Source organism: Antennarius striatus, chromosome 1 (assembly GCF_040054535.1).
Source record: "Antennarius striatus isolate MH-2024 chromosome 1, ASM4005453v1, whole genome shotgun sequence".
Classification (NCBI taxonomy): Eukaryota; Metazoa; Chordata; class Actinopteri; order Lophiiformes; family Antennariidae; genus Antennarius; species Antennarius striatus.
In genome coordinates, this window is record NC_090776.1 from 6,100,650 (window position 1) to 6,126,350 (window position 25,701).

Consider the following 25,701-nt stretch of genomic DNA (forward strand, 5'->3'; position numbering starts at 1 on the left):
GCCCTGACAAACAGACTGGAGTATCCCCTGCCACTGGATGCTTTAGTTCACACACTACCAGAATGCCCCCACCAAGGAAAAGCCAGACACCGGAGGAGTTCGAGGAGATAAAACTCTCTCTCAATACTCAATACTCTCTCTCAATGTGCGGCGATAACACTGCGATCAGAAAGCAGCAGGAGCAGCTTCTGGGGCTGCTGGAGGAGGTGAAACAACTACGCCTCCAAAACGTGGAGAAGAATAAGTGCATTGTGGATCTCGAGCGGCGAGTGGACGAGCTGGAGCAATACTCCTGCATCAATGATGTGGTCATCACTGACATCAACATCAGGCCGCGCTCATATGCTCGTGCGTTGGCCGTAGACAGCGGGGAGCCAAGCAAGCAGGAGACACAATCGGTGGAGCAACAGGTGACTTCCTATCTCCAGAGCAAGGGGATAGAGTTGGACCGGGAGCACATCGAGGCGTGTCACCCACTACCAGTAAAGAACAAGAGACCACCAGCGCTCATCATAAGGTTTACTAATTGGAAAAAGAAAATGGCACGATTGAAACAGGGGCACAAACTAAAAGGCACAAATGTATTCATAAACGAGCACTTGACGAAGAAAAATGCTGACATCGAAGGATCGCACGACAACTGAAAAAACAAGGCAAGATTCAACAAACCTGGGTAACAAACTGTAAGATCTTTATTAAACTAAATGGGCTATCGGAGGCAGCATAGTCTTGGTGGTAAAGAGCATAGAAGATCTTGAGCAGTATCGACATTGATGCAGCTTGTGACTCCTCATCATCACAATGCCCAACACGCCAAGAACACAGACTACACCAAGCAAAAATATGGACATGGACATGTTACTGAAGATCCTACAGCATGTACACAAATTTTGAGCCTATCAAAGACTACTTGCAACATTTCACTCGTCCATTTAGCATCGTTGCAATATCTGAAACATGGTTCAATGATGATAAAGGTATTGATTTTTGTCTTGATGGCTATGAATTAAGATATATAAACAGAGTAGGTAAAACAGGAGGGAGGGTTGCCTTATACATTCATAAATCTGTTAAATTCAAAGTTTTAACTAATATGACAATAGCTGTGGAGGGATTATTTGGATGTTTAACAGTGGAAATTCTAAATGACAAAAACACAAATATCATCATGAGTTGTGTATACCAGGCACCTGGTTCAAATATACAAAACTTTCACTGACTGGATTGGTAAACCATTTTCAACTGTCAAGCAAAAAAACATATTTATCTGTGGTGATTTTAACATTGATCTGTTGAATTCAACCAAGCACAAAACTGTTGATGGCTTCACTGACACAATGTACAGCTTGTCTCTGTATCCAACTATAATAAAACCGAGTAGGATAACGTCACATAGTGCAACAATCATTGATAACAATATTATGGGAAATCAAATCACTAGTGGCCTATTTATATGTGACATAACTGACCACTTACCTGTTTTTACTTTGTATGATGGTAATTTCAAGAAAACTAAAGACACTACGGCAAAAATCTCTAAACGAATATTAACTGATGAAATGATCCAAGCCCTAAAAAATACTGTGGCGCTCCAGGATTGGACTTCAGTGTGCAGTGACCCTAATGTGGACAGTGCTTATTGTACTTTTTTAGACATCTTCACTTCCATGTATAATAATCACTGCCCTGTGAAAGAATATGTTATGAAGGACAAACATCACAAAAGCCCTTGGATTACCAAAGGAATAATGAATGCCTGTAAAAAGAAAAACAATCTACAAATCTTTTATCAAAGTAAAAACAAAAGATATAAGAAGTACAAAAATAAATTAACTGATATCATAAGAACAAGCAAACTATTATACTATCAAAAAAAGTTTCATGAAAATAATAACAATATAAAAGGAACTTGGAATGCTTTGACTAGCCTAATCAAACAAAAATCCTCAAAGTTGACATACCCTGATTACTTAATTGATGAAAATGGTGAAGATTATAATATGAATAATGTAGTCAATAAGTTCAACAAAATTTTTGTGAACGTTGGCCCTAAGTTGGCTGCTGATATTCTAGATAGTGGAATTGCGAAGTAAACTATCGGAAATAATGCCTTTTAATTCTCCCTCTCAGCTACAAATGAGCAGAAAGTAACAAACATCTTGTAGAAGTGTAAAAGTAAGTACTATTTGCAGATGACAAAAATATATTTTACAGTAGCAATGATTATTTTGAGCTTGTAAACACAGTAATCAGGGAACTAAACACAATAAAAGAATGGATGGACACAAATAAATTATCTTTGAATACAAATAAAACCAAAGTAATTATGTTTGGAAATCGCGACATGTCTGAACAGAAAATAAGTATTGATGGCACTCAAATTTAATTTGTAAGTGAAACTAATTTTTTACGAGTTATAATTGATTGTAAATTTACAATTTACAATTAGAGTTACAACTCTAATTGTAAATTGGCATGGAAACCCCATGTCAGACACATAAAAACAAAAATCTCCATAACCCTCTCAATTATAAATAAAGCAAAGCTATACCTCGATGTAAATACACACCGTACTTTATACTGCACCTTGGTCCTCCCATATCTTATATATTGTGTTGAAGAAGTTTGGGGAAATACTTATCAGAGCACAATTAATCCTCTGATCATATTACAGAAAAGAGCAGAGCGGATCATTCACAAGGTTGGTTTTCTTGAACATACTCATAACCTGTTTACACAGTCAAAGTGGCTATAATTTCATGATCTTGTACAATATAATAAATCAATAGTTTTATATAAAGCATTCAACAAATTATTACCACCAAACCTCCAACGATTTTTTTTATAACTCCAGTCAGGACTCATCACTTGAGAGGTTTTGGATATTTTTCATTGCCGAGAGCTCAAACCACGCATAAACGTTTTTGTGTGTCTGTGTGCGGAGTGAAAGTATGGAACAATCTGGACTCACAACACAAGCAGTGCCAAAGTACTCCACAATTCAAACTGTTATATAAACATCATGTCTGGTCAAAATATAGAGATGAGGGTCTTTAACTCAAACTGCTGTTCTGTTGTTAACATGTGCTCAGTGTTTCTTTATCATCGTTGGTATTTGTCAATTACTGTTGTTGGCATTTGTCCATTATCATTGTTGGTATATTGTACATTACCATTGTTGGTATATAGTGCCTTTCTTACATTGCTGTGTGGGAATGCTATTGCATGTGATAATTATTGTTGCCCATGGTAATGCCATCATGATGCAATTATTGTGTGGTTGTCCTTAAATGAAGTAGCAATGAAGCTCAGTGTGTTGATCTCTGAATCAGGAACTGGGGTGGGATTGCATAAATTTTCTTCTTCCCACTCTCTTTCAGGCAGAATTGTATTGTTGAGTTATGATTGATGCTTATTTATTTGCTTATTTAATTATTTTGTTCTAGGGTTTTTTTTCCTTGCCTTGCCTGAAATAACTAACTAACTAACTAACTAGCTAACTAACTACAAGGCCCAAAATCTTTTAATAATACCCTTCCTTTGAAGGTCTGGGTAGGTGGTGTTCTGAACCACAGGAAAAAAAATAAATAAATACAGAAACATTTAATATTTTGTCTTTGATCGTCCTGCTAATATTTTTTCCATCTATCCATCCATCTTAATTAAGATTAAACACACTTTATTGTCCACACAAATGGGGAAATTATCTTTACACTCCTTGTTGTACATGCATATAAATACTGTATATAAGTGTTAGTAGCACAGCACAAACAAACACTGTATACAGGCCCATGTAAACACAACACACCAGGGGCCTGCTGGCATGCAATTAATCACACTTGATTAATAATCACACATGACTGGGGGAGGCGGAGTGATGGGTCGCCACTTCAGGGGGCGCCACAATGAGCAGCTTGTGGGAGGGCAGTGGCTGGGAGGTGAGCTGAAGCCCCCACTGTCAGTTCACACTCTGAAGATGTCTGGCGGGAGCGGGATTCAAACCACCGATGGCTGGGCGATTTCTGGTCCTAAGACGCTTGCTCTTCCGCTGAGCCACTGCCGCCCCATAATCTGCTCATCCACGGTTGGGTTGCGAGGGCAGCAGCTGCAAAAGGGAACCCCAAACTTCCCTTTCCCCGGCCACATCCACCAGCTCTGACTGGGGGATCTTAAGGCATTCCCAAGCCAGTACTAAGATATAATACCTCCACCTGTTCCTGGGTCTGCCCCGAGGTCTCCTCCCAGCTGGGCATTCCAGGAACACCTCCCCAGGAAGGCGTCCTGGTGGCATCCACACCTGATGCCCAAACCACCTCAAATGACTCCTTTCCACGCAAAGGAGCAGTGGCTCTACTCTGAGCCTTTCATGAATAGTAGTGTTTCTGACCCTATCTCTAAGGGAGAGACCAACTATCTGCCCGAGAAAGCCCATTTCAGCCGCTTGTATCCACGATATTGTTCTTTCGGTCATGACTCTGATCATGTGGACTGCTTTCTCCAAGTGGAGAATGAAGTCCTTCTCCAAGCAAAGGAGTTGAAGTATCTTGAGTCTGATGATTTGTAACAATGAGAAAAAGTTGTGATAAGGGTGTGGCTAAACATCTGCCACCAATGACATTAATCCCCTGTAATAGGAAGCATATACATCTTAAACAACTGGCAACATGTGTATTCCGCCTCTCGCACACAGCCAGTTGCGCTAATGATGACACAATTATGGTTATCTCATAATGAAAAAAGTGAGACACAGAGAGGACCGAGGAGAGTAGACAGGAGTACAGGGAGATGCAACATAAGGTGAACGTAGAGGTAGCAAAGGCCAAACAAGGAGCTTATGATGATTTGTATGCTAGGTTGGACAGTAAGGAGGGAGAGACTGATCTATGCAGGTTGGCAAGACAGAGAGACAGAGATGGGAAGGACGTGCAACATGGAAGTCTATTGACAGGGGCCAGTAGTGTTATAGGAAGATGGAAATCGTACTTTGAAGAGTTGATGAACAAGGAAAATGAGAGAACAAAGACTAGAAGAGGTGACTGCTGTGGACCAGGAAGTAACAAAGATTAGTCAGGATGAAGTGAGGAGGGCATTGAAGAGGATGAAGAGTGGAAAGGCAGTCGGTCCTGATGATATACCTGTAGAGGTTTGGAAGTGTCTAGGAGAGGTGGCAGTAGAGTTTCTGACTGGGTTGTTCAACAGGATGTCAGATAGTGAGAAGATGCCTGAGGAATGGAGGAGAAGTGTGCTGGTGCCATTTTTAAGAACAAGGGAGACATGCAGAGTTGTGGCACCTACAGAGTAAAGCTGATGAGCCATACAATGAAGTTATGGGAAAGAGTAGTGGAAGCTACACTAAGGGCAGAAGTGAGCGTTTTTGAGCAGCAGTATGGTGTCATGCCAATAAATAGAATAGTACTACAGATGCTGTATTTGCTTTGAGGATGTTGATAGAGAAGGCCAAACGGAGCTGCATTGTTTTTTTGTAGATCTGGAGAAAGCTTATGATATGGTGCCCAGAGAGGAACTGTGGTATTGTATGAGGAAGTCTGGAGTGGCAGAGAAGTATGTAAGAGCGGTGCAGGACATGTATGGGGACTGCAAGACAGTGGTGAGGTGTGCTGTATGTGTGACAGAGGAGTTCAAGGTGGAGGTGGGATTGCATCAGGGATCAGCTCCTTCTTGTTCGCTATGGTGATGGACAGGCCGACAGACAAGGTTAGACAGGGACTATGATGTTTGCAGATGGCATTGGGATCTGCAGTGAGATTATGGAACAGGTGGAGTAGAAACTAGAGAGGTGGAGGTTTGTCCTGGAAAGGAAAGGAATGAAGGTTAGCCGCATTAAGACAGAGTACATGTGCGTGAATGAGAGGGACCCAAGTGAAAGAGTGAGGTTACAGGGAGAAGAGATCAAGAAGGCGGAGGATTTTAAGTACTTAGGGTCAACAGTAATAGAGAGTGTGGAAAAGAGGTGAACAAGCGTGTACAGGCAGGATGGAATGGGTTGAGGAAAGTGTCAGGTGTGATGTGTGATAGAAGAGTTTCAGCTAAAATGAAAGGAAAGGTTTACAAAACTGTGGTGATAACAGCGTTGTTGTTTCATCTTGGTACAGTGTCACTGGGGAAAAGGCAGGAGACAGAGCTGGAGGTAGCAGAGATGAAGATGCTGAGGTTCTCTTTGGGAGTGACTAGGATAGGTAGGATCAAGAATGAGTACATCAGAGGTACAGCACGTTAGAGGTTTTGAAGATAAAGTCAGAGAGGCCAGACTTAGAAGGATGCTGAGTTTTCCAGGCAGGAGACCTAGAGGAAGACCAAAGAGATGGTTTATGGATGTAGTGAAAGAGGACATGAAGGTAGTTGGTGTGAGAGAAGAGGAGGGAGAAGACAGGGTTAGATGGAGGCAACTGTTTCGCTGTGGCGACCCCTGAAGGGAAAAGCCAAAAGGAAAAGAAGAAGATAAAGAATTACGATATTTGCCCTAGTGGTGTTGGGAGAAAGAACAACAACATATTAAACCAAATACAGACATACATACATACAGTACATACAGTACATACATACATACAAACACACGCATACATACAGTATATACAGTACATACAATACATACATACTTACATAAATAAATAACAGGAATGCATTTGAAAAATAAAGCTGGGTTGTCAGTCTGTGTTGTGAGAAACTTTTTCTGCCTGTGAGAATATGTCCACATTCTCTTCTGTCAACCTCAAGTGACAGCAGCTGATCCTACATGCTGTTGTGCTACTTGAGCGAACGGCTATTTGACGCTGTTATTTTTGGTATGATCGATAAAAAAAACGTCTGGTGTCAGAAAGTTCTGGGCTGTTGTTCCAGCAGCCTCCTCAATGAAAGTACCCGATAAAGATAAAGCAGAGTTCTCAACCTGTCGCCTTGTTTTGAATGTTTTTTATCTGCTGCTTGTTAACATTAAAGTGATGTTCTGCAACAGTAAGACGTGTCCCCAAACAAAAATCTCTTTCCCCATCATTAAAAGCCTTAATGCAATTAAAAGAAAAAGTGTATCCCTTGAAACAATTCATTTTACTATACATGACAGATAATATGGGGTGTTGGTGAAGGGATCAAGCTGACAGTCTTTTATTTTATTTTTTTACCCCACACTGTGTGGGCTGCTCGTTGAGTGGGTGTACTCACACAATGTTGTCAGGGGGTGGTGGAGGTGATAGTGGTGGGTAGTTTAATAGGGTGCTATCAACTGAGAGGGAATTTGAGTGATTTCTTTTCATTTGCTCGCATGATGGATTAGCTGTTGACATTCTGCAGTGGTAAAAGAGAAAGACACATGAAGTAAAAGGGAAAACCAGGGGCTGATGGAGGAAATACATGGGAGGAACATCACCAAGATGTGATTTAATTCAAATCTCCTGAGGACAGTTTTGCAAAAGTGCATTTTACACTTTGAAATGAAGTTTCATCCAATGAGTGGTGTAATGTGGTTGTAAATTATTAAATATTATGCTCTCAAAATTGAATCTTGTTTGCCATTCTCCATGGGGAAAAGTCCTTTGTCTTTCATTCAAATGAAATAATTGAATGAAGTCACAGTGATACTCAAGAGGAGATGAATGCTGGAGTTAACGGCCACTCCCGGGGCAGCAGTGGCTCAGTGGTAGAGCGGATGTCTTGGGACCAGACAGCGCCCAGCCATCGGTGGTTCGATTCCAGCTCCAGCCAGACATCTTTGGAGTGTGAGCTGACAGTGGGAGGTGTCAGCTCACCTCCCAGCCACTGCTGAGGTGCCCTTGAAGCATATCAATGTATGAGAAAAAAGTTTGTTTATTGCCTGTTGATGTCTGCAGTTTACATGAAACCACTGAAGATGATTTATTATAAGCCTACAGCTGTCCTGGCATCATTAAAGTCAAAGTCAGCTTTATTGTCAAATGTACCATATATGCACGACATACAGCACAGATTAAATTGCAGTCCACTCTGACCCACGGTAGACAGTACAACAGGCAGTACAACACAGACAGTACAACAGGCAGAACAACACAGGTGGGACAACACAGACAGTACAACACAGGCAGGACACACAGGCAGTACAACACAGGCAGGACAACATAGGCAGTACAACACAGGCAGGACAACACAGGCAGTGCAACAAGCAGTACAACACAGACAGTACATCAGACAGTACAGCACAAAGTATATGATGAAACACAAGGGATGGTTAACATCTCTATACACTCTAATCTCATAGGGGAAGTGACGTGTGCGCAGTCCCTGAGTTGACGGGGGGAAGGAGAGATAGGTAGTCAGGTGCTAGGGGGGAGGGCAGGGCAGTGTGAGGGTAGAGTTCAAGGCTATGGCAGGGGGCAGAGTAGGGAGGGAGTTGAGCCTCCTGATCCCCTGGTGAAAGAAACTGTCCTTGAGCCTGCTGGTTCTGGCCCGCAGACTCTGCAGTCTTCTACCTGATGGCAGCAGGCTGAAAAGGCTGTGAGAGGGGTGGGTGGGATCACCTGCAATGCTGATGGCTTTGCGGGTGAGGCGGGTGTTATAAATGTCTTTAAGGGAAGGGAGAGAGACACCAGTGATCTTTCCAGCTGCTCTCACAATGCGCTGCAGGGTCTTGCGGCAGGCAACGGTGCAGGCGCCATACCACATGTGATGCAGCTGGACAGGATGCTCTTGATGGTGCCTCTGCAGAAAGTCAGCATGATGGGGGGTGGTGCTCTTGCTCTCCTCAGTTTGCGGAGGAAGTAGAGGCGTTGTTGGGCTTTTTTGGCCAGCGATGCGGTGTTGCGGTCCCAGGACAGGTCCTCGGAGATGTGCACATCCAGGAACTTCATGGTGCTGACCCTTTCCACTGCAGCACTGTTGATGGTTAGTGGAGCATCTTCTCCACATTAAGATGGAGATTGTTGTCCTTGCACCACTTAGCCAGGAGTCCCACCTCATTCCTGTAGGCTGTCTCATCGTTGTTGTTGATGAGACCCACCACAGTCGTGTCGTCTGCAAACTTGACGAAGAGGTTGGAGCTGAAAGTTAGTGTGCAGCATCAGTCAATGCCATGTTGACTGCAGGACCTGGGGCTTTCCGTGCATTGGTCCTTCTGAGGATTTGCCTCACGCTGTCCGGAGAAAGCGTCAACACCTGGTCGCCAGGAGGGGGTGGAGCCTTCTGTGCCAGGATGCCAGTGTCTGCCTCAAAGCGCGCAAAGAAGTCATTCAGCTGATTCAGCAGAGTGGTGTAGCTGTCGGACGACTGCGGAAGGGTCTTGTAGTCCGTAATGGACTGAATCCCCCGCCACAGGTTCCTGGTGTCTCTGCTGTCGCTGAAGTGGGTGGCAATCCTGTCTCTTGGCCACTCGGATGCCTCGTGACAGGTTGTCCCTAGCTGTCCTTAGGCCTACCTCGTCCCCAGTTCTGAAGGCCACGTTCCGCGCCTTCAGGAGCCTGTGGACTTCACCTGTCAGCCAAGGCTTCTGGTTGGCTCGAACGGAGATCGTTCTGGTGACCGTGACATCATCCATGCATTTTCTCATGTATGCAGTGACGGTTTCTCATGTATGCAGTGACGGTCTCCGTGTACTCTAGGTCTGTGTTGTTGTTGTGGGTAGCTACATCTTTGAATACGCTCCAGTCTGTGGTTGAAAAGCAGTCCTGGAGTGCCTCTGAAGACCCATTAGGCAACACCTGTATCTGCCTTTTCACAGTTTTAACGACTCTAACGAGCGGTCTGTATGCGGGCATTAGCATAACAGTGGTGTGGTCTGATGCCCCAAGGTGAGGGAGGGCGCAGGCCTCGTAGGCATCTTTGTGTCGTGTAGACATTGTCCAGGATGTTAGCTCCTCTGGTGGCAAAGTTGATATGTCTATGTAATTTTGGAAACACACTCTTGGGGTTTGCATGGTTAAAGTCCCCCGCCAGAATGAGGAAGGCATCTGGATGGGCTGTCTGCTGCTCACTGATGTGATGGTAGAGTTCATTCAGTGCCTCACTGCTGATGTTGCTGGAGGTGGGAGGGATATATACTGCCACCAGCAATATGGCAGAAAACCCCCTGGGCAGGTAGAATTGCCGGCATCTGATGATCATAAGCTCCACCAGAGGAGAGCAGTGTGTGCAAACCACAGCAGCGTCGCGGCACCAAGCCTCCCTGATGTAAACACAGAGTCCCCCGCCGCGGTCCCCCCCCCCCCCCCTCAGCGAGCGCTCTGTCAGCCCGGTAGCACGTTAGCCGGTCCAGCTGAATGGCACAGTCCGGGACGCTGTCAGTGAGCCATGTTTCCACAAATACGAAGACACAACACTCATCCACACACTTAGTTGATGATCGGACCAGAAGGATGTAGTCTAGTTTATTGTCCAGCAAGCGTATGTTGGCGAGTATGATGGTCGGGATAGCCGGCCGGTGAGAGCTAGCCAGCAACCTAGCCCGGATGCCTCCGCACTTGCCCCGCTTCTGCTTTCGCATGTTCCGCTTGTGGCGCTTCCACTGCAGGATGGGAGCAGGAGTTGGGGTTGGTGGTTGAGCAGGCCTCCGGAGCAAACCGCACTCACGCAGCACCTCCGCATCAGCTGGGTCTAAGTCCAATAAAGTTGTTCTGCGCATGTCGAGCAGAAACTCACGGTAGTATGAGCACCTTGGGGTAAGTAGACATGATGAAGATGGACGTGACAAAGATGGACAAATACACGGAGAGACAAGACACAAAAAACACGAAAAAACCACTGTATCGGGAGAGAGAAGAGCCCCTCTGTGTGCATCCATCCTCTTGCGATTATTGAGCAAAGATTATCGAGCAAATGAAGGCCGATCCGTGAAAATATTGTCTTGGATGAAACCGGTCCATGGCACAAAAAAGATTGGGGACTGCTGGTCTAAAGCACATATGTCAAACTCAAGGCCTGGGGGGGCCAGATCTGGCCCGTTTCAAATTATGTATGGCCCGCCAGATGATTTTCAATTACCATTAGAACTGGCCCACAGGCCACATCGGCCATTGTTGCACACACAAAAACTACATTCCCCACAAAGCAACAGCAAGCGGGCTTTGGGTTTCAATGTTTATCAGCAGGGAGGCACGGTTGCACAGTGGATAGCGCTGTCGCTGCACAGCAAATCGATTCCGGGTTTGCGTTCCGCTCCGTGCAGAGTTTGTATGTTCTCCCCGTGTCTTCGTGGGTTCTCTCCGGGTTCTCTGGCTTCCTCCCACCTCCAAAAACATGCGCTTAATTGACCGATCCCAAATTGCCTGTAGGAATGAGTGTGCGCGTGGTTGTCTGTGTCTCTGTGTGGCTCCGTGGTGCACTGGCCCTGAGTTTTCCCCCGCCTCACGCCCTAAGCCAGCTGGAATAGGCTCCAGCTTCCCGTGACCCACGACAGCGGATGAAACGGTCATGACAATGGATGGATAGATGGATGGATGTTTATCAGCAGTCAGAGCCATATTGCCTTCAGCTATTCCCCTCCTCAAAAATGGCTAAAAGGAAAGTGGACCTTGAGAACAGGGGGTTTCAAGCCAGGTGGGAGCCAGAGTATATGTTCAGAGAGGTAAAAAGTAAACCCGTGTGTCTTCTGCTAACTTTGCACATTTCATCTCCTACACATTGCCCCAGCTGCGCATCCAAGCTGCTCGGACATTCTCTATGTTTTGCTGCACAGACTTGTGGGAATAATTGTTCTCTCCGATGAAGCAGAACAAAACATCACACAGGAGCTCAGAGTCTGACCCGGAACATTCATGAACTTGACACCATCAAATATCAGGGTCAGCCTCAGAAAAGTGAGCATCACAGAGCAGTAGCGTAATTTAAGTTTTAAATTTAGTTAATTTTTTTACATTTGTTTCTACAGGACATGATGTGTCTTTGAACGAAGTATTGTTTTGTCTGTGTGCCATAGATTTTTGTATTTTATTTTTTATATTTATGTCAGTTGAATGGACTCGGAAAATTCCAGATAAGGGCCATGAGAAGGGATATAACTGATTTTTTAAATTTTGTTTTACAGTATTTTATTATTTGAAAGCAGTGATTGGTAGGATTGTAGAGAAGCACAATATTTTTTTTTTAATTTCTTGGCACAATGATGCATTATTATTGTGAATGCACAATATTATTATTGTTCATGCAATAATGCATGCTTAATAATGTATTTTCAATTTATAATGCATGGAATTTCATTCATGCATTTATCTTTATATTAAGGAACATATTTTGTTTTTGAAGGATATTTACTTTTTTGCTGTTTGGCTGTTGAAAATATTTCCCCTTGAAGTTACTGACAGAGCCAAAACAAACTATTGTTTTATTCATTTAATAATTACAGAATATACACCATGTTAGCGCTTGGTTGAATAGGCTATGTTCATTTCAATATGTTTCAATAAACATTGAACCAGTTCGGCCCTCGGCTTGTAGCATTTTTTTTTCTTCTTGGCCTTCCGTGTGTTTGACTTTGACACCCCTGGTCTAAAGGATGCTGAATGTCCATCTTGCAGTGCCTGAGCGGATGAATAAGGTTATCAAGGAGGACACCCGTACAAAAAGTACATCAGAATCAGAATCTTTATTTATCATGCTGACACATGTTTTCACATGAGAGAGTATGAAATATCCCTCTGAAGGTCCCAGTTAGCCCGGCGGATAGAGTTAAAAAAAAAAAACAAAGAAAAAAAATTTAATCTGTAAGATGTATACAATATCTGAACAGCAATTTTATGTACAATGTAACAGATAGCCATAAAGCAATCCTAAATTTCATTTTAATTTCAAATTTCATCATTTGATTCTAATCACTCCTCAGCTCACATTCCAAATGAAGCTCAGAACTCTTCCCTCTGGGGCCAAAATTTTGTTTGCTCAGGATCTTGTTCAGTTTCCGATGCTAATGTCTACACTGATTAACCTCCACCGCTACTTGTTCTCACAACAGTGCTTCTGTTGGGAATTTTCCTCTACACTCGCTGGAGGAGCTACAAAGGGCTGAAGGAGGGCGTCTACCATGTTTCAGCACACCATGATGGGTGGGAGGACATACGGGAGAATGTTCTCAATTATGACGAGGAAGGAGGCGGGGAGGAAGACCAGGTATATCACAATCACACACCCACACACACACACACACACACACACACACACACACACACACACACACACACACACACACACACACACACACACACACACACACATACTACTACTACTACTACTGTGTATGTGTACTTGCACAAAGGTGAAAAATGTTTAGCTGCACGTTTTAAGAATACTTTCATTTTGGAATTTCTTTGCATTGAAAAGATAGAAATAGCTTAATAGTGCATTCATTCTGGAAGATAATTCTTGTGTGTGGGTGTTTGTATGTATTTGTGTACTTGTGTATATAGTGTGTAAGAGTGTGTGTTTGTGTGTATGTGCATGTGTCTGTTTATAGTGGCATTTGTTTTGATCAAATCATGATAATATGCAGGGTCTTAAGAAATGCTGAGTGCTTGTCGGTTGCAGTGGATGTTGGAAAGAGATAAGGATGTTACATGGGCTTAATTAAAACTGTATCCTGCACTCCCCCCCACACACACACATAAGCATGCACGCACACAAACACACAGGGAGCCATTTCCTGGTGGGGATGGGGGATGTAGAGATGAAGTACGACATTGGAGAAAGCCATTCACAAACACTTGTATGACATGACATGACATGAAATCTCAATCTATGGGGTAAACAGATTTTACATTTTACAGATCTTCCACATCGTGGCTGGTACAGAAAATTAGTTTTTATTATACGGAGCCCCTAAGGTGACATGGAGAAGAAAAAAAAGGCATGGAGAGAAAAAAAAAAGCTCCATCTTTGCGAGATCTCGCAATACTTTTGCGAGATCTGGCAAAACTACAGGTGTATATACTTCTGGGTTGTTTTGGCTTTAAGGAGAAAAAGCAATGGAGGACACCCACCCATATGAGTGGTTTATTGAGTTTTATTTTGAAATCGGCCAACAATATAAGGACATCCAAAAAGTTCTTAGAAGGCGGCACAATTGTCGCATAAGCCAGAGACATTTGAAAAGGTTTCTTGCTGCAAAGGGATACACTCTTTGCAAAGCCTACTCTGACCTTCCCGTCCTGATAGACTTCATACGCAGTGAACTACAGTCCTCTGGGATGTTTCATGGGTACCGCTGGTTGTACGTGAAATCCAGGGAACACGGTCTGTGTGTGAGGAAGGAGGATGTACGCTTGGTGCTGAAGGAGCTGATCCCACAGGAGAGTGCCTGAGGCGGGAAAAAGGCGGAACTACTTCTCTAAACGGCCCAACTTCATCTGGCACAACGACTCCTATGATAAACCAGCACCGCCAATCAAAGAATCTAGTACTGGTGGGGGTTTCTGCGCAGCCAATGCATGGAGTTTTGGTTGTGTTTGTTTTCCGACCTGCGTGACGGAAACGGTTCCTGTGATGGTGGTTTTCTAGACAAAAGCCTCCTTCAGTTTTGTTTCATGGGACTCATCCAGATGAGTGTCTAAAATAGTTTGGTTGTCATATTGTGGGAGACTTGTAAAACTCATATCACATCGAGAAGACTATATAAAATGGGAGAACACAAACTTATGACAGTTGCCACAGCAACAGAGAGAGAGGAAGAGGGGGAGAGATTGGAATGGAGAGAGAGGGGGAGGGGAGAGTTTGGGATGGAGAGAAAGGGGTCAGGGGTAGATATTTAATATGTATGTTTTAGTTTTAGTTTCTAAATTTGTCCCCACCTTGTTTTACCAATAGGACGAGCTCGATGACACTGATACTGTTTGTAGCACACACTCCATCAAGCCCTCAAAGAACTTGAATGTTCCAAGTGGTCTCCCAAATACTATGTATGCCTTGCCTGAACTATATGGGACAAGAGACTTTCTTTCTACTGTTGAAGAGGACCATATTCATCCATCCATCCATCCATCCATCTTCTTCCGCCTATCCAGGGTCGGGTGGCGGGGGCAGCAGCTTAAGCAGGGAAGCCCAGACTTCCCTCTCCCTAGCCACTTCGTCCAGCTCCTCCGGGAGAATCCCAAGGCGTTCCAAGCCAGCCGGGAGACATAGTCTCTCCATTGTGTCCTGGGTCGTCCCCGGGGCCTCCTCCCAGTAGGACGTGCCCGGATGCCAGGAGGCATCCTAACCAGATGCCTGAGCCACCTCATCTGGCTCCTCTCAATGCGGAGGAGCAGCGGCTCGACTCTGAGTCCCTCCCGGATGACCGAACTTCTCACCCTATCTCTAAGGGAGAGCCCGGACACCCTGTGGAGGAAACTCATTTCGGCCGCTCGTATCCGGGATCTCGTTCTTTCAGTCACAACCCACAGCTCGTGACCATAGGTGAGGGCAGGAACATAGATTGACCGGTAAATCGAGAGCTTTGCCTTTCGGCTCGGTTCCTTCTTCACCACGATGGACCGATACAGAGTCCGCATCACTGCAGACGCTGCACCGATCCGCCTGTCGATCTCACGTTCCATCGTACCCTCACTCGTGAACGAGACCCCAAGATACTTGAACTCCTCCACTTGGGGCAGGATCTCATTCCCAACCCAGAGAGGGCACTCCACCCTTTTCCGACTGAGGACCATGGTCTCTGATTTGGAGGTGCGGATTCTCATCCCAACCGCTTCACACTCGGCTGGGAACTGCTCCAGTGAGAGTTGGAGATCACGGCTTGATGAAGCCAACAGCACCACGTCATCTGCAAAAAGCATGGACGCAATACTGAGGCCACCAAACAGGACACCCTTAACGCCTTGGCTGCGGCTAGAAATTCTGTCCATAAAAGTTATGAAAAGAATCAGTGACAAAGGGCAGCCTTGGCGGAGTCCAACCCTCACTGGAAACAAGTCCGATTTACTGCCGGCAATGCGGACCAAACTCTTACATCGGTGGTACAGGGACCGAACAGCCCTTATCAAGGGGTTCGGTACCCAGTACTCCCGAAGCACCCCCCGAGGAACACGGTCAAATGCCTTCTCCAGATCCACAAAACATGTGTAGACTGGTTGGGCGAACTCCCATGCCCCTCAAGGACCCTGCGGAGGGTGTAGAGCTGGTCCACTGTTCCACGGCCAGGACGAAAACCACACTGAATCCGAGAGGTCTATTCAGGGGTTCTGGAGAGGAGGGTCCATCGGGAAGTCAAATCTCGGATTTAGAATCTTGGATTCCGGACCATATTCAACGGTGCAAAAGCGAGTGTGTCTTTCGCTTGACTGTACCTTGTGATAATGATGAGTACGAACTCTGCAATATTATTATGGCTGAATCCCACCTGACTCCACCAACAGATCCATACCAGGTTTTGAACTTGTACATGCACACTATTCTTGCATCTATTTAAGTATAACATTTGTTGTTGCCAGAAAGGTATTGATCCTGAATCTGAATGTTTTGGGGTTGACATCCATGAAAGGGCAAACATAAAAACATGTTATATGATGGCACAGTGATCTGTTGATGTGCAGTCTTATTTATAATGCTGTTGTTATGAGCAAACATCCATCCATCCATCCATCTTCCACCGCTTATCCGGAATCGGGTCGCGGGGGCAGCAGCTTCAACAGGGAGCCCCAAACTTCCCTTTCCCGGGCCACATCCACCAGCTCTGACTGGGGGATCCCAAGGCGTTTCTCAGGCCAGTGTTGAGATATAATCCCTCCACCTGGTCCTGGGTCTGCCCCGAGGTCTCCTCCCAGCTGGACGTGCCAGAAACACCTCCCTAGGGAGGCGTCCCAGAGGCATCCGCACCAGATGCCCAAACCACCTCAACTGACTCTTTTCCACGCGAAGGAGCAGCGGCTCTACTCTGAGCCCCTCGCGAACAGCAGTGTTTCTCACCTTATCTCTAAGGGAGACACCAGCTATCCGCCTGAGAAAGACCATTTCAGCCGCTAGTATCCGCGATCTCGTTCTTTCGGTCATGACCCATCGCTCATGACCATAGGTGAGGGTAGGAACGAAGATTGAACGGTAGATGGAGAGCTTTGCCTCTCGGCTTAGCTCCCTCTTTGTGACAACAGTGCGGTAAAGCGACTGCAATACCGCTCCTGCTGCCCCAATTCTCCGTCCAATCTCACGCTCCATTGTTCCCTCACTCGTGAACAGGACCCCAAGATACTTAAACTCCTTCACTTGTGGAAGGACCTCATTCCCCACTTGGAGAAGGCATTCCACCGGTTTCCTGCTGAGGACCATGGCCTCAGATTTGGAGGTGCTAATCCTCATCCCCGCCGCTTCACACTCGGCTGCAAACCGGACCAGTGAGCGCTGCAGGTCACAGGCTGATGACGCAAACAGGACCACATCATCTGCAAAAAGCAGTGATGCAATCCTCAGGCCACCAAACTGTAAAGCCTCCTCACCACGACTACGCCTCGATATCCTGTCCATGAAAATCACAAACAGAATTGGTGATAAAGCGCAGCCCTGGCGAAGGCCAACAGCTACTCGGAACAAGTCCGACTTACTGCCGAGAACCCGAACGCAGCTCTCACTTTGGGCGTACAGGGATTAGATGGCCCTGAGAAGAGGCCCCCTCACTCCATACTCCCGCAGTATTTCCCACAGTATATCCCTGGGGACACGATCATATGCCTTCTCCAAGTCCACAAAACACATGTAGACTGGATGGGCATACTCCCAAGCCCCCTCTAGGATCCCTGTGAGAGTAAAAAGCTGGTCCGTTGTTCCACGACCAGGACGGAACCCACATTGGGGCGGCAGTGGCTCAGTGGTAAAGCGGGCGGTAGAGCGGGTCGTCCTATGATTTAAGATCGGCGGTTCGATTCCCACTCCCGCCCCCCCAAAAATACCCGGAGGTGAGCTAACAGTGGGAGGTGTCAGCTCATCTCCGGAGCACTGCCGAGGCACCCTTGAGCAAGGTGCCGTCCCCTTTACAAATTGCTCATTTGAGGCGCACCAAGAAGGAGCTGCCTGCCACTCTACCTCCCCTGCATGCCTACAGGCCCCTTTGTGTGTGTGTGTGTGATACAGGGGCCTGTACTCACAAATATGTATGCATGCGTTTGTAATCAGTAGCTAGAGTGTGCTTTCTTAATTTCCCTTCGGGGATCAAACCAGTATATAAAATTTAAAAAAAAAAAAAAATTTTTTTAAAAAATTGTTCCTCCTCAATCTGAGGCTCGACAATCGGCCGGACCCTCCTTTCCAGCACCTTGGAGTAAACTTTCCCAGGGAGGCTGAGGAGTGTGATGCCCCTGTAATTGGCACACACCCTCTGGTCCCCCCTTTTAAAAAGAGGAACCACCACCCCAGTCTGCCACTCTTTCGACACTGTCCCAGATTTCCACGCAATGTTAAAGAGGCATGTCATCCACGACAGCCCCTCAACACCCAGAGCCTTCAGCATTTCCGGGCGAATCTCATCAATACCCGGGGCTTTGCCACCGTGCAGTTGTTTAACTACCTCGGTGACTTCGCCCCGAGAGATTGACTCTGATCCCCCATCATCCTCCAGCTCTGCCTCTGCAACAGAGGACGGGTCAGATGGGGTAGTTGGATTCAGTAGTTCCTCAAAGTGTTCCTTCCACCGACCGACAACCTCCTCAGTCGAGGTCAACAGTGTCCCATCTTTGCTGTATACAGCTTGGATGGTTCCCCGTTTCCCCCTCCTGAGGTGTCGGACAGAACAACTTTGGTGCCGTCCTTCTCCATGGCCTCTCCGAACTCCTCCCACACCCTCTGTTTTGCCTCCATCACAGCCGAGGCTGCAGTCCTTTTGGCCTGTCGGTACCCTGCAACTGCTTCAGGAGTCCCCAGGGACAACATGCCCCTGAAGGCCTCCTTCTTTAGTCGGACGGCTTCCCTGACCACCGGGGTCCACCATGGTGTTCGAGGGTTACCGCCCCTTGAGGCACCCAAGATCTTGAGACCACAGCTCTCAGCTGCAGCTTCAGCAATGGAAGCTTTGAACATCAACCATTCAGGTTCAATGCCCCCAGCCTCCACAGGGATGCACGAGAAGCTCCTTCGGAGGTGTGAATTGAAGGCCTCACGGACAGAGTCCTCCTCCAGACGTTCCCAGTTCACCCGCACTACTCGTTTGGGCTTACCAGGTCTATCCAAAGGTTTCCTCCGCCAACGGACCCAACTCACCACCAGGTGGTGATCAGTTGACAGCTCTGCCCCTCTCTTCACCCGAGTGTCCAAAACACACGGTCGAAGATCAGATGATACGATCACAAGATCAATCATTGACCTCCGACCCAGGGTGCTCTGGTACCAGGTACACTTATGAGCATCCTTGTGTTCGAACATGGTGTTAGTTATGAACAATCCGTGACTAGCACAGAAGTCCAGCAACATAACACCGCTCGGGTTCAGATCAGGGAGGCCATTCCTCCCAATCACGCCCCTCCAAGTGTCTCCATCATTGCCGACGTGTGCGTTGAAGTCCCCCAGGAGAACAATGCAGGGATCCCTTCAAGGACCCCATTTAGGGACCCCAAGAAGGCCGAATACTCTGAACTGATATTTGGTGCATATGCACAAACAACAGTCAGAGTTTTCCCCCCCACAGCCTTAAGGCGTAGGGAAGCGACCCTCTCATCCACCGGGGTAAACTCCAACACAGCGGCGCTCAGCCGGGGGCTTGTGAGTATCCCCACACCCGCCCTGCGCCTCACGCCTGACGCAACTCCGGAGTAAAACAAGGTCCAACCCCTATCCAGGAGTTTGGATCCAGAGCCGAGGCTATGCGTGGAGGTAAGCCCCACCAGATCCAACTGGTAGCGCTCCACCTCCAACACAAGTTCCGGCTCCTTCCCCGCCAGTGAGGTGACATTCCACGTCCCCAAAGCCAACTTCTGCCGCCCGGGTCTGGTCCGTCGTGACCCCCTGTCGTCACTGCCACCCATATGGCAGCGCACCCGACCCCATCGGTCTGCCCTGCGGGTGGTGGGTCCACAGGGGTGGGAAGAATCCACGTTGCCTTTTCGGGCTAAGCCCGGCCGGGCCCCGTGGCAGACCCGGCCACCAGGCGCTCGCTGACGGGCCCTCCGTCCAGACCTGGCTCCAGACGTGGGCCCCGGGCTTCCTCCGGGCAGGGTCACAGTTTTCCCTTTTCCGTTTTTCATGGGATATTTGAACCATTCTTTGTCTGGCCCTTCACCTGAGACCTGTTTGCCTTGGGTGACCCTACCAGGAGTACAAGACTCCCGACAACATAGCTCCCAGGATCCTTAGGGCACACAAACCTCTCCACCACGTTAAGGTGATGGTTCCTTGGAGAGGATCAGCAAACATGTCAGTTATATTGAGATGCAAAAATCTCACAATGTACTTTCAAATATTTAATATTTAAATGAATGTAGACTGCATTCTTGATTCATTTTTATCAATAAGATGATCTTCATCACTGAAGGAATACTGTATGTTCTACAAGTTGCATGTATGAAAGAAAAGCATCGAAATTTGTGAATGCACAAAACATTTTTTTTTCATTTTGTAGTACTGTGATGTCAGGAAGTGTTATAAAAGTAAACAGTACAAGCTCTTGATTTCTTCTTCAGTGTGAAGACATTTTATTGGTTACTAGCATGAACAGAACATTTTAACAACTCGAACAAAGTGCAGCCTTGCAGGTGAGTTTGGGTCGAACGGTAAAGTAAAATTTGGGTTATTTAATCATGGTGTGCTTCAATGCTGAAATAGGGCTCACAGCCAACCACATGACAGAAAAAAACAAACAACAAAATGTAATCATAAAAACAACGATGATGCCTGTTTATATTTAGCCCTTATAAGGACAGTTCTTAAAAATTTACAGAATATCCATTTCAAGGTAGTTGCTGGACAGGATGTTGTCAAACTCAGTGCAAAATTCAGGGTACGAACCATAAGTGCATGGTAGTTCAAGGGTTGCTCCACAGGTGTGGGCAACCGGTCTCCTACTGAGCCCTATTTTAGCATTGAAGCACATCATGATTTTTTGAACGGATGACAGATGAGCCTGTGCAGAAACGAGGGATTTGTAATCGTTGTAAATGGTTAAAGCTTGTTTCTTCTGTCTGAGACAGAAGTGCTTTTGTTGTTTCAAGCAGCTTGGACAGTCATTTGCCTGCTGGATCATAAATTACATCAATCACAAAACTTTATCCACAATTTCATTGCTCATACATGAACCATACTGTTGGGAGTTCCAGTTCTATTATTGATTATGGCACACTGTCATTTGTAGGGGCCATAACAGGCCGCTGTGCGAGTTAGCTGGCAATCAACAAAATGAATGAATAAGTGCATTACGTATCGATGTTAAAGCATGGGAGCGATGAGCGCTCTCCAAAGTTGAAGTCACCGTGACATTCTATCTGTTTTTCACCGACCTTGTCTCTTTTCATGCGCAGTATGTCCTCTTGAGGGACGTCTCTTGACTGCAGAAAATTCTCCAAGTCCTCCTCCATAGCTGCTCCTCTGTCTCCTGTTGTGGTTATGATTCACAGCCTCCTATAAAACTGAACCACGCGAATGGATGTTCACCAGTCTTTTTTCTCTGTAACGCCAAAACGACCCGGAAGTAGCATGTCGCAAAAGTACTGCGGGATCTCGCAAAAGTATTGCGAAATCTCGCAAAGATGGACCTTGTTTTTTTTTCTCCATGTCACCTAAGGGGCTCCATAGTATTATATATGAATGTTCACCATTAACCTTAATGGTTAGGGCTTCTTATTGCTTATTTTTTCATAACTGAAAAAACAAACAAAACAAAGCATTCTCCCGTTTTTTTTTTACAAATCATACTCGCATACACACATAGAATACATGCATCCACTAAATGTTGTCAGGCCATGTGGGTTTGCTAAACCCCTCAAAGTCTCTCTATTGTTCACCTGAAGGCAAACCCACTGAAACTGCATAAATAAACACACAAATACATACACACACACACACACACACACACACACACACACACACACACACACACACACACACAGACACACACACACACACACACACACACACACACACACACACACACACACCCTATCCCCTATAGCAGAGAAGAAGGTGGAAATTAAGTTTTCAAGTGTCTTATTTACAAGCTCACTCAGGGCAAACAAGACATACTACTGTCTTGTGTGCCCTAGTTAGGTCACAGCTGAAATTAAGGAGAGCTTTTAAACCCCAGTGGGCAGAATAGGGCTGCCCTCTGAATCACCTCTACTCACATTTTTTAGCGTCTTTGTCTGACACACACACACTCACAAACCCTCTCACACAGATGCTGCAATTGACTTCTCTGAGACAATAAATGTAGATGGATTAGGAACTTAAATATTTGGATCATTCATCGTAAACATGACGAGGACCACTCATTTTTCTATTCTTTTTATTTTTCTGCTCTGTCTGATATGACTTTTTTTTTTCCCCTTGTCTGTACCTCAAAACATTCAACTGTCTAATCTGGGTCACCCCTGTTTGCCTGTACCTTTTTTTTTTTTTACTGTACTACCTTGTTTGTTTCTCATTGTGCATGCCTGTTCAGAATGCCTACGACATGACAGAACTGCAGAAGTCCCTCCAGCCCAGCCCGGCCCAGTCGGTGCAGTATTGCCCCTCTAGAGCCCTACACCACCCTCCTCCTCCCCATTATCATCATCACCACCTCCTCCACCAGGCGCCACCGGCCCCACCCTTCATCCAGTCACTAAATCCCCTCACCCGGACTGCTAGCTCCTCCACCTTGCCTGCCTCTGTATCTTCCACTTCAACCACTACTACCACCACAATCGGCCTCCGAAGGGATGTCCCCCCAACCAGACTTCGAGCACAGGGCCAGGCCCAACCCTCCCAGTTGGCACGCCGATCACTGTCCTTCTCCAGCCAAGACTTGGCCCGTTACTTATGTGAGATTATACGTGATGCCGACCAGCATCCAGACACGGGGTCTTTCGACTCCCTGCGAGTGTTCTCCACTGAAGGGGGTTGCTCTCCTTCCGCCTCTCTCAGCTCCTTCAGCTCAGCAGGGCTGGGCGGGGACAACGGTGGTGATGAGGGAGGGGAAGAGGATGGGAGAAGGGAGGAGACACTTGGGGATTGGGGACCTCGCTTTGAGAAGCTCCGGGCACTATACGAGCAAGCTGAGACCAGCGACCTTTGAGCTCAGACACTTACAGAACAAACTGAACCGGCTGTCCTGCAACAATCAATCATAAAACACTTTGCAGCAACTGAAAAAGCAAGAGACTGAGTGAAAACGACTCTCTCCACACCCCTCACTAGCTAACAACTGACAAGGAAGATGTTGTATCTAGGTGTTGGCCTCACAGATGGATGAAGATGTCCCTGTGGAAACACGCTGTTGCTCTGTGTTCCCTCTACCTGTTTCGGGAACACTCATCACACTTGTCAATCATGTTACAGGCTTCAAAAGATCTTCTACCTTGGCTACTCATCATGTTGGAGCTTATTTTCACTGTTAGAAAAAAAAAATCCAGTCATAGCCATTAAAAATCCAAATTTCCTTTAAAGGTCTATGTGAGCTGCTCTGAGTGATTACAGTATTAGCTGAAGGCCTAAAATGTAAAAATGTTTTGACAAGGTTTTCTTTTTTAAATGCTGAGAAAGTCATGGCCACACAAACATAACTTTTAGCATCTCAGTACTTAATCCAATTTTTTTAAACTAATCAAGGACTCTACAAATGAAAAAAAAAAACAATAAAGATGAGTGGGATACTCATGAGAAGTCTGTATTTTCACTATACAGTGAACACATTGTATTCTTGCTGCCTGGCTGTAAACAGCTTTTGTCAATGTTTATATTAGAAAAGTGTGCTTTGACCATCACTGGGTTGCAAGATGACATTTTTGTTCCTGGTAATATCTTTTGGTGGGTTGAATAAATCTGTATTGTTCGAGTATTTCATGTTTAACGCTTTGTGGATTGTAAGACATCAAGCTTTATACTTACCACCGCGCCCTCATCTTTGTATGATTTCCTATTGTCATTCACACTCCTCCGCCATTCATTTGTCCTCACCCAAGGGAGGCACAGAGAAATTCAAACAGCTTTGTAACAAACAAACTGGAGCAGAAGTGCGGACGGATAGGACTGATAATTGCTCTGTTGCTTTGTTTGTGGATGTTCTTCTTCAGACATTCCAAATGTGATGGCTACAAGAACACTTTTTTTATCAGAGGTTCCTGACGATTCATTGCAAACAAGGCGATATCAGTGAAGATGGAGGCAATACCACCCACATCGTATAACATACTTAACCAGTGGCTTGATTACTGCACCTTCTTGACTGAAACAGTATGATGAATGGGAATGTTGGAAACTCGACTGATTGAAAATTTCATCGAAACTGCAATTGTTATTATTTCTGAGTTGGTGACAGGGGTTCCTCTTATTTATCATGGATCTTTTTATATCGTCTGTGCAACAAAACTAATCCTGCTACTGATGAACTGCAACTGCTGTGTCTAAAAAAATGTTAAAGCCAAGAAACATTTCACAAAATCTGTGATGAGTGAACACTGAAAAGGGCATGCCCCTCATACCTTTGACAAGAGCGATGATTACTGGGTGGAGGAGAGAAGGCAGATTGGAACCATCCCTGGCACTGTGGTGAAATGTCCCACAAGTGCAAAATAGAGCCTGGAAGCTCCAGAAAGAGCTGTAGAGAAGGGGTGCACAAGCATTTTTATTGTTTGCAGCAGAGCAAATGGCCTAATTACCCCCCTAATCTTCCCCCTCTCTTCTCCTCAGGCCGTCAGTATTCCATCCAGGCTTCACCTGACAGTTCAGGTTCTGCATTGTGCTGGGAGTGGCAGAAGTGCTGTCATCCTGCGCTGAATTCTTGACTTGTTTTCATGTTGGTCTGTCACAAGGGAACAGTTAAGGAGTAAGAGTTGATGTGAAAACATGAAAACACTAATCCTAATAGGAGTTTATAGATTGCTGTCATGGTTGGGAAAAAGACAAAACAATTGCTCCTAGATTTTTTCAAAAAATCTTGACCGCAGGTTCCAGAAATATGGTACTTTGTGAAAAGTGGTAAGGAAAAGAGGTAGCGATCGTGAAGGTTGGAGTACACTGTGGGATGAATCCTGGAAGGGAAGATATGTAATTGGATGGAATTTCATAGAGAAGGATGCTTGTTTTCTATTCCTCTAAGGAAGACCAGAGTCTGAGTCATGCAAAGCCGTGAATGAAGACACTTCACTTCTCTGCAGCTAGAAGGAGCAACCCACTTCCCACCGCATTTGCACCACATAATGGCTTTTAAATGTTGTGTTCTGGGTGCACACATGAACAAGATTAATGTTTTTATCCTCATTACAGAGATAGATTAACTATTGATTTATGTCAGGTAGCAGTATCAACTTAAAATAGGCTGATTCTGTGAAAAAAAAAAAAACTCGAACCAAATATATCTTTTTTATAATCATGGTTATGATTAACGTTGAACAGTTACATGTTTTGTACTTGTTTGATCTGTTTTCCCTCAATAAATTCATTTATTTGCACCAGTGACTGCTGAATTGGACTGCATCTACTATCTGTGTACTGATAAAAGGTCAAAACTTTATTTGTTTAATGTTTGAATGTGTCCTTGTCTGTTCTGCTTATTGAGAATGTTTTGCTGTGAAGTTCTACAAACTTCATCCCTTTGTAAACAAAGATCACACACCTTTGCTTCTAAGGCAA

The 25,701-nt window shown here is 45.5% G+C and overlaps 1 protein-coding gene across 1 annotated transcript in view; it reads left to right on the top strand.

Annotated features, from left to right (window-relative positions):
* The window catches only part of si:ch211-186j3.6 (neural-cadherin), a 593,489-nt gene extending 567,998 nt beyond the window's left edge, over nt 1-25,491 (top strand). The window contains exons 36-37 of the mRNA XM_068311636.1: nt 12,929-13,083; nt 22,532-25,491. Coding sequence (XP_068167737.1) covers nt 12,929-13,083; nt 22,532-23,146 — 770 coding nt within the window. The 3' untranslated portion in view covers nt 23,147-25,491. The remainder of the gene's footprint in view (nt 1-12,928; nt 13,084-22,531) is intronic.
* The last annotated feature ends 210 nt before the right edge of the window (nt 25,492-25,701 follow it).